Genomic DNA, 17,676 nt, shown 5'->3' on the forward strand with positions numbered 1-17,676 from the left:
ACACTAAAGTACCTTCATGCCCCAGCCAGCCCTGTCAGCATGCTTCATCATAATCGTTTAGTTTGCTCCATCCTAATGGCACTGCATGTGTAGATGCAGACATGTTTACTGCACAGCTAATTAGGTAATTCCACAGTAAATGTCTTGTGTAGACTCAAAATAACTTGTCTCTAAACTACTGTAAATTCCAAGGTTTTGGGGACTGTTAAGGGTTAAACATTTATTGTAAATAAGATAACTAGGAGGAAAAGATGATCAGGATGTCCATTTTTAGTACTTTTTCCTGAATTTAAATTTCTAATCAACAAGATTTGGATTTAATAGGCCTGTCTGATTTTTACAGCCAAGAAAAAGTGGCAGCTGGGAAGAAGAGCTTTAAAGATATACATGACCCCCTGCGTGTTAATTTATATTTTCTCCTTTCAGTCTGGTTTTGTGTTGCTCTCCAGTTGTGGAACCATCTTATACATATTCAACATATTGGGTCACAAAGCTATTCCCTCCTGTACTCTACCACCCCCTCCTTGCATGACACACCCACTGTGTAATACCACACCATCCCTGGATCTCTGCCACAGTACCACTAAGCAGTCTAACACGCATGATCAGTCACTGAGTGATGCTAGGGAGCAGTCGCTTTATGGAACTGGTCAAGGGTGTCAGTAGATAAGCAGAGACACTTACTTTAGTGGAGCTCCTCCCCTTTGCTATCTGTCCTCTACAGCATCCTTCTGATCCTGGCACCTCAGCAGCACATTATGTTTCTGAACCAAAATGAATTTAACACTCGGTCCATGGCTGACTGCTATTCTGAAGATGAAGGTGAAATCAGAGGCTGGTTTCAGGTGATGGCTGTAGGCTCTAAACTCTGCTCTCCTTGGTTGGGTAAAGGAGCACATCAAGACAAAGCTGCTAAGCCAGTTGGGGCACAAGCTGGTCAGTCAACATTTTCACTGATGCTGATGCAATATGGCCTGTTTTTTTCCAAAGCGTTTTTTGTTGTTGTTGTTTTTCCATTTTAGCAGTTACCCTAAACTTATCAGCTGTTGCCAGAAAGCAAAAAGGTTACCTGTCTTGAAAAGGGCCATCCTTTGGCTTGCTTGTTAGTCAAACAATTAAACCAGATCCACAAATTCTCATATGTTCCACATTTCTTAATGCGATACAGGACATGTCCTTCCCAGGGCATGTCAGGGCTCCCAGCAAGGAGACACTCGTGTTGGCCACAGCTAGTCATAGGATACACAGTCAATGCGCAAGCTTCACAGGCTCTGATATCACTTTCTTCTCAGCCTGCAACATTTTCTGGTAATCTGTTACCTGTCCATAGCATTTATACATGGCTGTCTCCAGCTGAGATGGCCATACCATTACACAAGGAGCCTAGATTATTAATCCATGTGGAGGAAGCTTCACTTCTTTAGTCAAATTGCCCTATACTATGAATAAGGCTAACATTCTGATCCTCATATGGGTAAGAGCGTGATCCTGCTAGATCATCAGAACAGATGAACTTTATTACTTCACTCAAGAGAAGGTTTTCAGCAGCTAAATTGATCATTGAATCCTGTCCTGGGATTTGCAGCATGGAGCTCAGAGGAGTGGAACTGTGGGTCCACGCAGAATTCTGTGGCTCTTTTAAAACAAGCATTGCAATTGGGAGGCTGAACTAAGCCAGACTTCTCCCTGCACTAGATTGCAAAGTGAACATGGAAATGAGGAAGGCTGACATGCTCCATTTCCTTTCGAGGAGTGCCCTGTGGTCACTTTTAGGGAGCGCCCCACTGCAGTGTTGTGTGGGCATCTCAGCACTAGTGAAGAACAGCCCATCGTTTTTGCTGTCACAGTTTGGTGGGGCACACACTGATTGAGAACTCCCAGTGCTCAGCACCTCCTAGGATTTGGCCTGCTGGTTACTTGTCAGGAGACCTCGTAGAAACTGGGAGATGACACACATATGCCATTGTGGAGGTCACAGCAGCTAATGTGAAGGTCACAACAGTTTGCTGTTACTTCAGTAAATAATCTTTGGGGCACTATGCTCCAGGCATGCAAATCCTCTGAAATTCTTACTGCCTCCTACTTCCAAGCTATTCTTTTCAATACTAAAATAAGGAGGTTCCCAAAGTAAATCCCTAGCCATAGTGCCAATTTAAGGGTTTGTGTTTGTATGGGATGGGTCAGAAGGATCTAGCAAAAAGCTGTTTTTCAGCATAAAGTGCTACTTGAAAATTACATCAGCATTTTTTCTGTGAATTCCAAAGAGGAGAGCTATTTTCCCCCCACATCTTGTATGGTATTCAGCCCATGTATTTGAATGAAGCTGGATTAGTCTTGGCAGGTGGTATAAGATGGTCCACATTTTTCTCAACACCACTATCTTGACTAACCTGTTATTGGGAGGTGAAGGTCGGATAATTTGGAGATAGGGCCTGGAAAAAAGCAGGCCACGGAACGGTAAGGTCTTCCTGATAAGCATTTCATACCGTTCTGCTTTGTGTGGAATCTTATATAGGGAAAACATCAGCTTTTTTGGTTACGTAATTTCTGCAGTTAGGTCATTATGCTGTATCCATAACAGAAGGGAGTTGCTCTCTATGCTATTTCCTGTTCCCTTGTCAAGCACAGAGACCATCTCACAAAGGCAGATATCTTACAATCTAGTCACCATTAACATGAATTTCATTATGTACTGGAGAAGTAGCAGCTGCTTGCAAAACTGTTCTTAAACACAGAATAAATTGAGGGCTTGTGTCCACATTCTTTGGCTGGGATGTTTTTATTAGTAGTATGTCACCAATCCTGCACCTCCAGGTATTTGTCTTAGTATCTGGGTACTATATGATTGCTTTATCAGCTTACACCAGGAAAGGAGCAGGAGTCTCTGATAGGGCAATGCCTTTATCTGTTTATAGCCATGAGTGAAACACACCCATGAAAATCTAAGCATATCATTTTCTTTCAGATGCACTAGTGGAGGAAAATTTGAATTCAAAATATGAAAACACAAATATCCAGTTCTATACTGGTCCCATTCAGGTGAAACTCACACTGACTACACAGAGAGGAGCCATAGCCCTTGCCAGTGTCTTCATACTGTATACCAGATTATCAGATTATATAAATAGATGTAACACCATTAGTTGCAGTGGAATGAGGCTGATTTACCCCAAGTCATGATCCAGCCCTATCTTTCTTAATGCTATTTGGGAGGGGGACAAGAGGGACATAGGGAAAATGTCATTCTGAGAACAACACTTTCAGAATTAACTATAATATTTTTAAATTGTAATTAACAGCACTTACACAAAGTAATATACTCAAAGCACTGAACAAATCAATGAAAAAGTGGATTTAACTCCCTGAAGTTGTTTGGCACTAGTGAAGTATCCTGTCTGACTTTTGGGAAAACCACCTTTTACAAATCAAAGGGCACAACCTTCCATCTGAAATCACCTTGGAGAAGCACCAGTCATGCTATTCAGAGACATTCTGAATCCACATGTTACATGTAAGATGCACCTCGACTAAGCTGTTTAAGAGAGATGCTCAGCTTGTATTCAGTATTTGTCGCAACCTGAGGAAGTGACCCTGTGGAAATTAGACTTTTCAGTTTTGGTGTCCCTGCATTGCATTCAGTTCTCTTCCCTCCAGAACTCTTGCTCTGCATGCGTTATGTACTCTCCTGGAAATGCACAGTCCAACATTTTAGTCAGTTCAACATCAGGCAAAAGGAAGATGGACACCTGACAAGTCAAGAGCAATGTCAGGAGCCGCTTCCAGGTGTATCCTTCTAGACCAATGAATGCCAAGTGTTTACTTCTTTCTTGACTTGAGCTTTTCCTTTCTTCCTCCATGGCAGGCAACTATCCTGTGCTAGTGAGAATCCCTTTAGAGTAATGTTGATCACATGTTTCAGTGAAGAAGATGCTGAGCAATTGTGTGTGCTTTTATTCCTTCCATTGGCATACAAGATTCAGGTGGTTTGCTGTGGAGGAAGACTACTCAGCAATTGAATTCATTTAATTTGCTAGGAATTCTAGCGATCTTCTGAATTTAGAAGGAACTAAAATGCACAGAGATCTCAAGAAGGCAGAGCAGACAGTTCGTTTGGGAGGACTGGTACAGGAGTTGTCACATCTCAAGATTACATATTGATTTAATCTATTCCAAACTCCTTAGTAGGCTTTGGATCAGGAACTGGACAATTATAGCCATAATGTCCCGATACTGGCATTTTTATCTATCGTGAGTTGATCAGCATGATGGCTATACATAGCAACAAAGGAAATAGGATAATTACAGAAAGAAACTAAAAAAACCCAAAAAACAAAAAAAACCCTCTCTGCTCTGCAGCAGCGGGGTCAGGTACAAAAACAATAGAGAAAAGGTATCCAGCATTTTCTCAGTTGCCCTTGATCACAGTGGAAACTGTTGGCCTTGGTTCAGTAACTAGTGGAGAAGTGTCCACATCACAAAATTGTCATTGCAGCTGTCAACCTTGCTAGCAAAATCTGCAGACAGGGACTGTTTAGCACAAAAACTCATTGGAAATACAACTATAAAGGAACTCTTAAAAAATCTTGGTTTGAAAAACATCAAAGCAAGGCAGCTCACATCCCTTTAATCCACTCAGATGCTAGAACTATGAAGAGGGCTTTGTGCATTGTGACTGCTGTTCACCAGGAGATAGGGCTCTGCACATCAAGAGTGAGATTGATTTGATGGTGATATTTACCTGACTGTGTGGCAACCATCACACACAATAATAACCCTTTCCCCTTATCTAGCTCTTTCCACCCACAGCCCTTTATAATCACTAATGAACTGAGGCTTGCTACAACTTTTGAGGAAGAAAAAATCAACCTTAATCAAAAAGCATCTCTCAGCCTCTGTTCTTTTGATTTTGGTAAGCACTGGCTCTCATACAGCATGAAACACTCAGTTCAATGGAAAAGAACAGGGACTCAGTCCTGTTGCTGAGAGGCACTGATTGCTCTGACTGAGGACGCGCTGTAGGATTCTATCCAGCCCCATGTTTTCAAAGGGGACAGGCAAGTGCCCAGCTCAGACTAGGCCACATATCTTCATGACAGTGGCGTGTGTGGGCATGTGTGGTTTTTGCTAACCTACCAGCAGGGATCTTCATAGCAGCCCATTATGGTATAATATCCTCCCGTTGGCCGTAGAAGAAACAAGCAGCTGGTTCTAAGTCTGTGGCTTGCAGGGAACCATTGCTTCTAGAATACAAACTGCTTATATCTTTGCTGCTTTTGTTTTCCTCTATAGTAACACATGGACATTCAAAACAAAAGGCCCAGACTTCTTTGTCTATGTTAAACTGCAGCAAATATGGAAAATGCATTTCCGACTTCACCATTCGAGAACCGTTTCCTGTTTGGAGATAAAAATATGCTGGGTAAGTAGTGGCTCAGGGCAACCAGGATGGTGCAGTAAAATAAGGAATTGACTCATCTCTACAAAGCAGCATATTTTCCCCACTAACTGTGTCTTCCTCCTGTGCTGGTAAAGAGAGATGCCTGCTGATGTATATGGAGTCATGAAGAAAACAACAATAAAGTGAATGGGGAAGAAAGTGGGGCAGATTTTTGGCTTTTGCAAATATGTTAGGTGGAACTACCTGCAAGTCAATGGAGATGCACTCATTTACAGCTGCAGTGAATGTGACCCAGTATATTGAAACAACTTTTTTTGATCTATTGCCATAGAATTGGAGACACTGTGTGGTATCAGCTACCCCCCGGGTGTCTGCCATGCCCAATGAGCATGTGCTCCATTGCATACTACCTACCAACAGCATTGCAAAGAACTGGCTAGTCAATGCATTACTAGGGCACTGTTTCTACCTAGTTCAACATCTAGCCAGGTAAGGGCTCTGTAATCATTACAGCTAGCTGAAGACAGCAGGCTGGGAGCTGGCTGAGGAGGGAAAAGTAGACAGTGGTTACCTTGGGAGTTTGGGCTTGGGGAGCCTGCAAACTGGGCTGAAAAATATGATTCTGGCAGAGGACAAGCCATTGGCCACAGCAGGAGGACTGTGAGCTAGGTTTAAAAATCACAAATTTTAAACAAAAAACAAATACAGTTTTTTTCAGTTGTGTTCCAGCATGAGAAGTAGTAACTCATGTAAAATATGAAAGCTGAGATTCACATGTAATACCATAATCAAATCAGTGCTTACATGCCCACTGCACTTCACTTTGAACATTTGAACAATCTTCACCAAACAATCAAATGTTTTAATGTTTCAGGCTTAAGTTAACCAACTCCACATATAAAAGCAAAAGTCATGATGTTTAAGCGATAACAACTGGCAATGCCAGCATTTTTTCTTCTTTTGGATACACATCCTGATTTCACAAGGTCACTAGTTCCTTTTCTGTCTTTTTACTGCAGCGACATATCCTTCTTTTGAACACAGGGAGCACATAGGAGTTTGAGAGATGTTTTTGCTGGGACTTCTGCCTGTCTTGCTTTTCTTCAGCCAAGATCTTCAAGTAGCTCCGTACTCATACGAGAACTGCTTAGTCCATGGAAACTTGGGGGGAAGGATGAAAATGCTATGCTATCAGAGAAACTTGTCTCAAGTTCCAGCTCATCTTCCTAGCAACATAAAAAGCTTAGACCTGTCTGAGAATCAGATTGCACGCCTAAGGCAGAATGATTTCAAGAACATGAGCCTGTTGCAAATGTTAAATGTTTCTCAGAACCAAATAAATGTCATTGAAGAAGGCACGTTCATTCACACAGGCAGCCTGGACTTCCTGAACCTCAGTTCGAACCAGCTGAGAAATCTTTCCAGCTCTACGTTTGATGGATTGGTGAATCTTACTGTCTTGCTACTCAGGAAGAACAACATTGACAGGATTGAGCTGTCGACTTTTGACCATCTGATAAAGTTAAAGGTAATTGATTTAACTTCAAATAAGTTACATTTTGTGAAAGCTTTGCATGCTGTGTTTAAGGTGAACTCTTTGGAAATGCTGCAAATCAGTGAGAACAACATAACAAATTTTACAACCAAAGATATTGTTTATGTGCCCGTGAAGCTTCATGAACTGGATGTATCCCATAATCCGATCTCTTTCATTGATGTTACAACTGATGCTTTGCACAGTCTCGTTTCATTGAATTTATCCTTCTCTGGCAAACATAACCACGTTACATGGCTTATACAAGATCCATGTCTCCTGAAAGGGTTAAAGAAATTATATTTAGGAGGAATATTTATGATACCAGGAGACATATCAACTGTTCTCCAAAAACTGAGCTGCTCTTTGCTTGAGGATATCCACTTAAATGATTTGAACTTGACTGATTCTGACACTCTCATAGAGGAGGTCTGCCTTTGGCAGCAACATGTCAAGGCACTGAATTTACAAGGCAATAGATTCAAAAACATTAGAGCAACTGTCTTTGAAAACTGCACTCAGCTGAAGTACTTGGATATGACACACAACAAGTTACAAGTGATACCGTCTACATCTTTTCAGTTCCTGAATGCTTTAGAATTTTTGTTCCTGGCAAACAATAACTTCAGTGAAGTACCTACTGTGACTTCAAATATAACATCACTAAAAAGTTTGGATCTCAGCTTTAACCAGATTCAGAAAATTACCCCAAGTGACTTTGCTGGTCTGAAGAATCTGCAGTTTCTCAATCTAACTGGAAACCTGATCACTAAAATCAATTCAGAGTTATTTCAGGATTTGGATAATTTGTTGGAGTTAAATTTAGGAATGAACATCCTTTTGGAAATCTCACAGCCTTTCTCAGATAATTTATGGAAGCTGGAAAAAATAAATCTCAAAAGAAATAAGATGAACTGCATCAAGAAAGGCACTTTTAGGAATCTGACTTCCCTGCAATTTCTCAACCTGGTGGACAACCAGATTAGCACAATAGAACCAGGAGCCTTTGAAGGGCTGAGCAGCCTGCTAACATTGCTTCTTGGCAGCAACAGGATCACCAGGAACACTTTGCAGAAGGGCATTTTCGAAGGGGCAAGCTCAATAGTAGAGCTTCAGCTTTTTAATAATTACATCTCTTATGAGTCAGCTGGAAAACTTGACAACCCTCCCTTCATTCTCTTGAAGTCTTTAAAGAAACTTACCCTGAACAGCCAACGTCATCTAGGGCTTCAGAATTTCCCATCTAACTTCTTGCAAGGTCTGGAATCATTAGTGTCAATCCATGCTGGCAACTTGGACATCAGCTTCTTGCACCCAGACACTTTTAGTTACACCCCTGGGCTCCAAGAACTGGATTTGAGCAACAATCTGATCAGTCCTATTAACCTGGACCTTTTCCAGCCTATAGCAAACCTGACAGAATTACACCTCAATAAAGTAGGGCTTCAGTCACTCAGTTTTGTTCTTCATTTCAACTTCTCTAAGCTGGCAGTGCTCAGAGTAGCTACAAATGAGCTTGATGTTATTAAACCGAACCACATTGCAGCTTTGCCGTTTCTTACTTTCCTGGATCTCAGACACAATCCTTTTACCTGCTCTTGCAATAACAAAGCATTCCTCAATTGGTCCCTTAACAGCTTAAAAACCCAGGTGATCTATTTGTATGAGTACACTTGTGCTTTCCCACCCAGCAGTAAAGGAGACAAGCTGTGGACCTTTGATTTCTCCTCTTGCACTGCTAATCTCGACTTCATCTTGTTTATAACTAATTCAACCTTAGTTATTTTGCTGATGATTGTCTGCCTCTTTTATCACTGGAGGTGGCAGGGGGTTTATGCCTACCATCTATTACTTGCTTATATTTATGACAACAGGCACAAAAGAAAAAGGCAGCATAAGAAATACAACTATGATGCGTTTGTCTCCTACAACACAGAGGATGAGAAATGGGTGATCAATGACCTCCTTCCCAAGCTGGAAGATGAGTACCACTGGAAGCTGTGTCTGCACCACCGAGACTTTGAACCAGGAAGAGCTATCCTGGACAACATTGTAGATAATATCTATGGGAGCAGGAAAACTATCTGTGTCATAACCCGCCACTATCTTGAAAGTGAATGGTGCTCTAAGGAGATTCAGGTAGCCAGCTTTCGCCTCTTTGATGAACATGAGGATGTCCTGGTCCTGATTTTCCTGGAAGACATTCCTGCTGGTTATCTATCACCCTACCATAGGATGAGAAAGCTGGTAAAGAAAAAAACATACCTTGCATGGCCCCAGGAGAAGGAAAAGATTCCACTCTTTTGGCTTAAACTCCATATGGCCTTGAAGACAAGTGAAGGGAAAGTGGATGAAGATCCTATTTTGTCTGTGATTGTTCCAGATGAAAACCAATAAAGACAGTTCCCGGTAGTAAATGTCTCTCTATGGCATGCCTAATGGTCTTATTCCGTAGTTTTTAGCTATATCAACCTTACAAAAAGTGTTGTGAACTTTGAATGATCTTTACTCTAAATATTAAACTCTAATTTTTAGGGTATTTTCTACATTTTTTAAAGATGTAGGATAAAAGATTGATTACCAGTGGTATTCAGAGCAGGAAGAAAAGTTTCATATTAATCCTCTTCCATACATATATTTAGTATCAGTATAATTATTAATTATTAAAGTAAGAATTGTAATCGTTTCCTGAAATATTTATCCCCAGTGCTGATGTGCTTATCTCTGTTTCAAAGTGCTTAAACCAGTACTGGGTATTTCTCTTCTCAAAGAGGACTAGCTATTTGAGTAGGAGATTGTCACACTGAAGGTCTGGACAGAGGACACATTTGCAACAGTGCTATCAGTCTACACCAGTGAAAAAGAGGAATGAATAAATTATGTAAACTCTCATACGAGGGTAACTTTTCCCAATCCAGTGCAATGTTAGCTGTGTTGGTTTCATCTGTCTACATCTATCCAAATGTAACTGATTGCCAAAGGCAAACAGGCTGTTATCTGGTCCCTGCTACCTACTGATGAGTGTCATAATAGCCCCCTGTTACGTGAAGCTACCCCAGGAGAGCTCTCCATCTGTTTACTCCAGACAAAGTAGTTTCCATTTGCATGCAAAATTGAAGTAAGCTATAATGGCGTAAATGTGTCCTCTGCCCAGCCCCTCTACCACTTAAGCACATTCTTGATATTACATAGCTACTCTGAGGTGATGGTGAATATAAGAATCAGGGAAGAATAGAATAGAAGCTTGTGACTAGTCATATTGAAATCTTAAGTGCTTAATGGCCTTGCCAGATAAGGGCTTTCCTCTTAACTCTTCAATAAGTAAAAATATTGTGAGTCAATGTATAATTTTATGGAGACCACTAACCAGATTGTTTGATTTAAAAGAATCAATGAGACATGTTTTAGATGAGACTGCTGTCTAGCATTTTGCATAGCATGTTCAGTAGCTACTTTCCTAATTTTATTTGAATAAGTTAGAAAGTATTTTTAATTAAAATAACGGATGATGTAGCATTTGGGAAAAGTTGAATGGATGACCTCCACCACAGAAGGGATTTCAGATGAATTTGTCTCTGTGGGCCAGGTACTCATATGAAATAGTAATATTGCCATGCAAGGCTTAGTTCTCAATAAACAAGCATGATCTAAGCAATTTTTTGAGGCTGGTGCAGTCATGAGTTGTGTGTATGATATGGCAGGTGGGGAGGAGAATGAGGCATACCACTCAGGTGGGAAGGGCAGCCAGCTAAGTGGCCATCTGCAGCAAGATTGCAGTGTTGGACATGTGGCAGAGAGAGGGGTTTGTTATGATCAGGAGAATGAGAGAGAGTATGACGAGAAGGGGCATTTTTGCAGACTATTTTGGGCACCATGGAGGGAAGCTGTAACACAGAAGGCCCAGGAGTCAACAAAATGATTCACATCAACCCACAGAGGTGGCACTGGAATGAAAACAACTGCCAATTTTATATCTTGGCAATTTTTAGCATGAAGGAGGGCATGCTTCCTATTGCCCTTCTCTCCACTGGTACTCACAGGGGCAGCAGGCTGGTTGACAATGAGGGTTAGGATCTAGGTCTGGGGTCAATTAGTGTCAGCTCTCTGTTAGACTCCTTCAAGGTAAATAGTTCCTGGCTGTCAGGTGAATCTTCTCAGAAGGCATCCTCAGTCCTTGGGGTCCTGTGCTTCATAAGCCATATCTGATATGAAATAAAGTTTCTTTTCTTGTTTCTCATGTCAAAATCCTGTCCAAATCTCCTTAGTTAGGACAGGTAGATGGAGCACTCCTGGGGGTGTTGTTTCAGTCCTTGACCCTTTATCTTGCTACATCCCACTGCTAGCCCTATGCAGCCAGGGCTGTAGGGATGGCTTTATAAACCTCCTGATTGTTCTGCCTCTTCCGGACAGCTCCTTGCACCTTTGTCTCTCCCTGTCATCAGAGAAGGTTCAGGATTCTGCGTGGGTCCAGTGGCAAGTGTGACAAGAAAGAATGGCGCAGGATTAATATTTGAAACCTGCAGGAGTGCCACTAAGATGGTGACTCCTGGTGCATGTGTAAAGAGGCAGAGTCTGGTTGCATGCCAGGACTTAAACAAAGAGGTGCCATCTGCTTTCCATGACCCTGGAGGAGAGGTGGCCACACAGGTAAACAGACCTGCCAGTAGGGGCAGGGAGCAAAGTATTGTGGGAAGATGGCTGGCAGACTTTTAGAATAATTCATAGCAGAGGCAAGCACATAAACATTGTTCCGTTTTTCTGACACCAATGCAAAATTACTTCTGTCCCTTGCTTGCAGGACATGCTCCCTGCATAGGGAGTAGGGAGAACATTAAGGCATACTGGAGAAGAATGGGTGTCCTGAAATGAATACCTTGGTGAATCTGCAAAATTATTCATCCGGATATAATTTTATGTACAAATGCTGTACCAGGGCCAGTAATACAGGAACTACATGGCATTTAATACTTAGATGTTAGCGATGCTGTTACTGTTGTACTAGCCTTTCTTCATTCCATTAGTTCTATTGCACATGATTAGGTGTAAGCTAATGAGGACTCCTGCATGTGTTCACCTGGTCTCTGCAACCCAATAATTAACTCACCAATTAAATGGGGAAGCAGTGTCATGCAATGACTAGAATATGGTACTGAAGTCAGAAGATAAGAGCTTTGTTCCTAAGTGCCACAAGCTTCCTGTGAGTTAGATTAAGCTGTCATCTCTGAACTAGGAGTTCTAGATTTTTGCATTTCCTTTTGTCTCAGACCAACTCGGCTACCAAATTTCATAGATTTCATAGACATTAGGGCTGGAAGGGACCTCGGGAGATCATCGAGTCCAGCCCCCTGCCCAAAGGGCAGGAAGTCAGTTGGGGTCATAGGATCCCAGTAAGATAAGCATCCAATTTACTCTTTACTCCAAAATACATCCCAAAATACAGAAACATGGAAGATGCCAAATTTTAGCTGATTTTGGATTTTAAATGTCATTGCTGAACAACAAGAGATATTTCTACATCTCCCAGCTTGCCATCTGACACCTCCAGGGAAAGAATCCTACCTGATCTGCACAACAAAGAACAACTCAGAACAACTCACAAAGACACTGTCATGGACCCAGACGGACATATTTCCATCTCCAGCTTCCTCTGTGCAAAAATGAAGTTTATTTCCTACCTATGGGGACTTTTTACCATCTTAATTTTCCCTGAGCCTGGTAACAGGCATTTGAGACCAAAAGCTTGCAGAAAAAAGATAATTTTTTTTTTTTTTTTTTTTGCATTTTCTAGTTGGTCTAATAAAAGGTATCATCTCTGAACTAAGAGATCTAGATTTTTGCATTTTCCCCTTTGGGCTTTTTAAAATCTTCTCCCTCCAATGCTTGGGTCATTAGTTTCCTTTCTGTACAATTAGATCTTGATGCTTCTCTTCACTATGCTGTTGTGAAGCTAAATTCAAGGGAAGTTAAGCACTTAGATTTCATAGATTTCTAGAGTCAGAAGGGACCTGGCAGATCATCAGGTCCAACCGCCTGCTCCAGGCAGGAAAGAGTGCTGGGGTTAAGTAACCACAGCTAGGTGCCTGCCTAATCTCCTCTTGAATACCTCCAGGGTAGGGGAGAGCACCACCTTCCTTGGAAGCCCATTCTATATTTTGGCAACCCTTACCATAAAGAATTTCTTCCTTATGTCCAATCTAAATCTGTTCTCCTTCAGTTTGTGGCCATTATTTCTGGTAACGCCAAGGGACGCCCTGGTAAACAGTGTCCCATATTCCCTGCTGACCCCCCATGATGAAGCAGCCACAAGATCACCTCTCAGCCTTCTCTTGCAGAGGCTGAAGAGATTCAGATCCATCAGTCTGTCTTCATAGGGTCTTACCTGCAGGCTGTCAGCCATACAAGTAGCCCTCCTCTGAACCCTCTCAAGGTTATCCACATCCCTCTTGAAGTGTGGTGCCCAAAACTGGATGTGGTACTCCCATCTGTGGCCTCACCAATGCCACACAGAGGGGAATTATCACTTCCCTAGACCTGCTCATGATACTCCTGCTGATGCAAGAAAGAGTGCGGTTAGCCTTGCTTATTACCTCGTCACACTGCTTAGAGACGCTCAGTTGACAGGGGCAACAGAACAAAAGAGAATAGTCTGGACTCATGTCTATCAATGTAAATCTGTGTTAAGTTAGTGGAGCTGGAGCTGTTCCAGGATTGTGGTTACATAATGAAGATCAGATTTGTCCCCAAATGTTTTTACATTAGCTGGTGAGCGAAGTGCGAACCCAAGCTCTGAAATGGGACCAGTATTCAAACAGGATTCAATATGGGCTCTCTTTTGTGGCACTGGATCCTGCCCCATCCTCTTAACAGCACTAATCAAGCCTTGCGGCAGCAGCCACCATGGTGAGTCCCAGCAGGAGGCTCAGAAACTGTTATTTTCAGGAAATATTCTATTCCTGGCAGTCAGAGGCTCCCCTGTAAGAAGAAGCCCTTAACGCTCTGACCTTTCATACCAATACACGGCTCAGCCTATAATTTCCCCAAAGCTCTGTTTGGCAAAATCAGGGGATATTCCTATTGCCTAGGAAGATAATCTATTCCTCCCTCTCATTTCATAGTAACACAGATTTGCTGACACTAATACAAGTATACGTAGAGGACACTGCTGGATTGGTACTATATAGGACAGCTGTTTCATTAGGTTGTGCAGCCCCCACCCCTCTTCCTAGCTGGGATCAAATTAAAAAATTTGGGACAGTCAATTGCATAGAAAGAATAAATGAAGTATGAACACTGCTGGAATCAAGGTGATATTGAGCTAATTACATGCAAATGTTCTTGACACAGCGGGATATTCATTGTATCCACTGGAGAGAAAAGCAACAGGATTTATTTCCTTTGCTTTATTGGGTGATACAGATATAAACATCTTTCCCTTGCTTCACTGCCCCTAGAAGACAATAAAATACATGAGGTTCATGGGCCTTTACGTTTAGCAAGTATTAAAAGGCTGAGGCTAAAGAGTGGCCTGCAAAAGGCTGTGGTTTCTTCATGTTGCTGTTGGTGTTGATTAGGCTGGTAGTGTCTGACTTTAATTGTGAATTAAATTTTTTTCCTTCAGTTGTCTGCCAAGCCATTTCTGACCGAAGGAATATACACTTTTTTTACCTACCTGAATTGCCTATTTCCAGTTGACATTGACTATGATTCTCTTCACTACTTACATTTGCAAGGCTCTTTAGCACCTCTTAAAATTAAATCCCAATGCCAGTGGTTTTCACAGATTAATTCTGCATCTGATATGGAATGGCTGTCTGGATGTTGTTAACATTTCACTGACTTTGGGGGTTTTATTTCATCAAAATGTTAAAATGAGAATACTGATGCAAAAACTAGGCTGTATTTTAAAGGTTATGTACATCTTTCACACTCTTGCTATAATTTGTAGCTCTCTAAAGACTAAATTTTACAGCATGGTTTTTCCATGAGCAAAGCTGGGAAGGGAATATTTCTCCTGTAATACAGTATGATGGTTAAAAATGCATTATGAAGGGTGTCCATTTTCCTCTGCCATAACAGGTGATGGTCACTATTAGAGGCAGGATTCCAGAATAGATGAGTCTCCAGTTCTGATCTAGTTGAGCAGAAGAGACTATAACAGATGTACTTTGGATCTGATTTGTGGCAATGGGATCTGATTGAAAGTTGTTCCTAATCTGGTGTTCTGTCAGAGATAATACTATTTAGAAGGGTATGACTGTCAAGACAGAAAAGGCTAAGGACTCAGAATCAAAGGGATACCTGGAGAAATTACAGTCTTGATGCCCTACCTGCCTCACTTGGAGTATCTCTGCTTGCTACTGCAAAAATAGCTATTCATTATGAACAGTAGCTGTGCTTTGCAGGCATTAGGTGGCAGCATTGCACAGTATTGTCTATTTAGAGCAGGGGGGTCAGTAACTTGCACACAGCCCTATATGGTCTATATACAGGCCAATAGGTGGAGATCTGTTTTCCAGCTCTTCCAAGTAAATGTGACTCCAGCCAAATGGCTTCCAAACTGCTAGAATCCCATCAGCAGCCATTAACGCCCCCCCCCCCCAAGAGATTTAAGCGCATATCAGTCCTGAGCTGCTTGCACATCGTGATTAACAGTGATACACAGGCAATTGAGGACAGAAAGGCTCCTTATTTAGAAATGAATTTAGGAAGATGTTGTGAGACACCTCAAGTGACCTTGAAAATTTAATTCCTTTGCCTACTGTGACAGATGTAGCTGAAGTCCTTGGTACAAGATCAACATTTACTTTCAGTGAGAGACTGAGATATTCTCACTCATGCAGAGAATAAATTATGGTATTTAGAGTGGGAGTGAATTTTAGAATGGCTTGCCCTTTGTGCATTGTAACTGATTCCAGGTTTGTGGACAAGTCTTGAATGTAATCACTGTTTCCTGAGTTCAGTTTTATTTTTCATCATGGGTAGAGATGGGCTGAAAGCAGAAGTTGGGATCCAAACTCCATGAGTTACAGGGGAACTTTGGATCTGAAATTTACAGATCAGATCCAGGATAACTGCCAGCTTTACTGCCTCCCTTACACCCCTGCATTCTTCTTTGTTTTCTGTTTTGAAGTCACCTTGCACCTAACAACTGGAGACGGTTTTCCAAGTAAACATAGGAAAGTTGCAGAGTTCCCTTCCCACCTAGCTTGGCTGGTTGTGTAACACACAGTTATTTTCATCATATTGGTATACAATGTCATCCCTTACCAAAAAGTTAAGTAGATAAACCCATGGTGTGTAATCCAGGTCTCAAAAACGTACCCCTCATGTGTAAGGGGTTCACTCCAGTTCCATAGGGTGAGCTGAAAGAACTTCTATGGCTGACCCAGTTAGCAAGAGGCATGCTGAGTTAGCATCTCACATATGTTACTCTTACAGACAGAATGACTGCATTATTCTAGGTGCTTTTTCAACAGGGCGGGAGTACTGAATCTTCTCCCAAATTTAGTCTTGTACAGTGAAGCCCAGCCTGACAGTGAGTAACAGTGAGTCATGAGGAATTCACAGTTTCATGCTCTTGCAAAAGAACAATGCACAATGTGGAGCAAGAGGACAAAGAAGGAAAGGATGTTTTGGAAGAGGGGAAGAAATGCTGCTGAATCAAAGGAGTGGCCTCAAGAACACCCAGTAGAAATGTGCACTGCCTATTCAGGATTTTGTGCTACACACATTGCAAATTCATATAGACCCGTGGCTGAACCAAGGTTAGGGGATAAATCAAATCCTGTCAGTCCTACCAGAGAAGGATAATGAAACAGCTGGTGTGCACTTACAAAAGCAGGAAAGGCTCCACTCAATCCCCAGTACACTATTGTACTCCTGGGCATTAGATACTACAGGGGTCTCAGAACAGCAAGGGGACAAGACATGACATATGTTACTCAGAATTTATTTTTTATGGGATATGGCCAAACACTTACCCTGAATTTGTGTAGGGTTTTGGATTCAATAAGAGTGTGTCCTGACAAGTTGTCCGCAAAGCTTGAATACTTTGGACACAGAGCTGATGTCAAAAGTGGAGGGAGCTACATACTATGTATGTCTTAATGACAAAAATATTGTTGAGGGGATGGACAGACAAGGTTCTTTGGGTAAATCTGATATCTTTGATTAGACCAACTAGTAAAAGATATCAGATTTACCCAAATAACCTTGTCTACCTATGTCCTTAGACGAACACTACTACAGCCTACTCCCCTGAAATGCTGAAGGGATGCACATTTTGCAATGGAGATCAAGAGGAGAGATGCAGCAGGAAATGTGACCGAGACGAGGGCGTAGAATGCTGCAGCTTCATTGACAGATATTCTGTCTATGTACAATGTCATATTAGGGCTGTTTTGCTCAGTGTTGAATGTGGCCTCAAGGTGTCAGTAATTATTATTTATATACTACCCAAAGTGGCACCTTGCAGAAATGCAAGATGAGCAGGTTCCTGCTCTGAGAAGGATCTGAGGGAGATCCTCATTACAAAACGGACTGCATTTGAAGCTGTACAGCCCCCACACGGTGGGAGTGGCGCTGTTTATACCAGGTCTGAATTTCAGGCCTTTTATTCTTCTACAGGCTTGTCCATGGGTCTCCACCTCCTGGGCAGGGGCATCTCCTGCCTGCCCTTTTCCTCATTACCTCCTGTGCGGGGGACGTTCCTCTTGTGTCCCTGGGAGCAGGGCCTGGAGACAGA

At 41.9% G+C, this 17,676-nt stretch overlaps 2 protein-coding genes across 2 annotated transcripts in view; one reads left to right on the plus strand and one right to left on the minus strand.

Annotated features, from left to right (window-relative positions):
- Positions 1–2,557, minus strand: part of ARHGEF37 (Rho guanine nucleotide exchange factor 37) — a 40,743-nt gene extending 38,186 nt beyond the window's left edge. Inside the window, exon 1 of the mRNA XM_019534913.1 lies at positions 685–2,557. The gene's annotated coding sequence lies outside the window, so the exon portion shown is untranslated. The remainder of the gene's footprint in view (positions 1–684) is intronic.
- A 3,884-nt stretch (positions 2,558–6,441) lies between these two features.
- On the plus strand, positions 6,442–9,471 carry LOC109309994 (toll-like receptor 13). Its single transcript, XM_019534916.1, has one exon. The coding sequence runs from the start codon at positions 6,465–6,467 to the stop codon at positions 9,327–9,329; it is 2,865 nt and encodes a 954-aa protein (XP_019390461.1). The 5' UTR covers positions 6,442–6,464; the 3' UTR covers positions 9,330–9,471.
- Positions 9,472–17,676: the final 8,205 nt, after the last annotated feature.

The sequence above is a fragment of the Crocodylus porosus genome, unplaced genomic scaffold (genome assembly GCF_001723895.1).
Source record: "Crocodylus porosus isolate Cpor-Errol unplaced genomic scaffold, CroPor_comp1, whole genome shotgun sequence".
NCBI classification, from domain to species: domain Eukaryota; kingdom Metazoa; phylum Chordata; order Crocodylia; family Crocodylidae; genus Crocodylus; species Crocodylus porosus.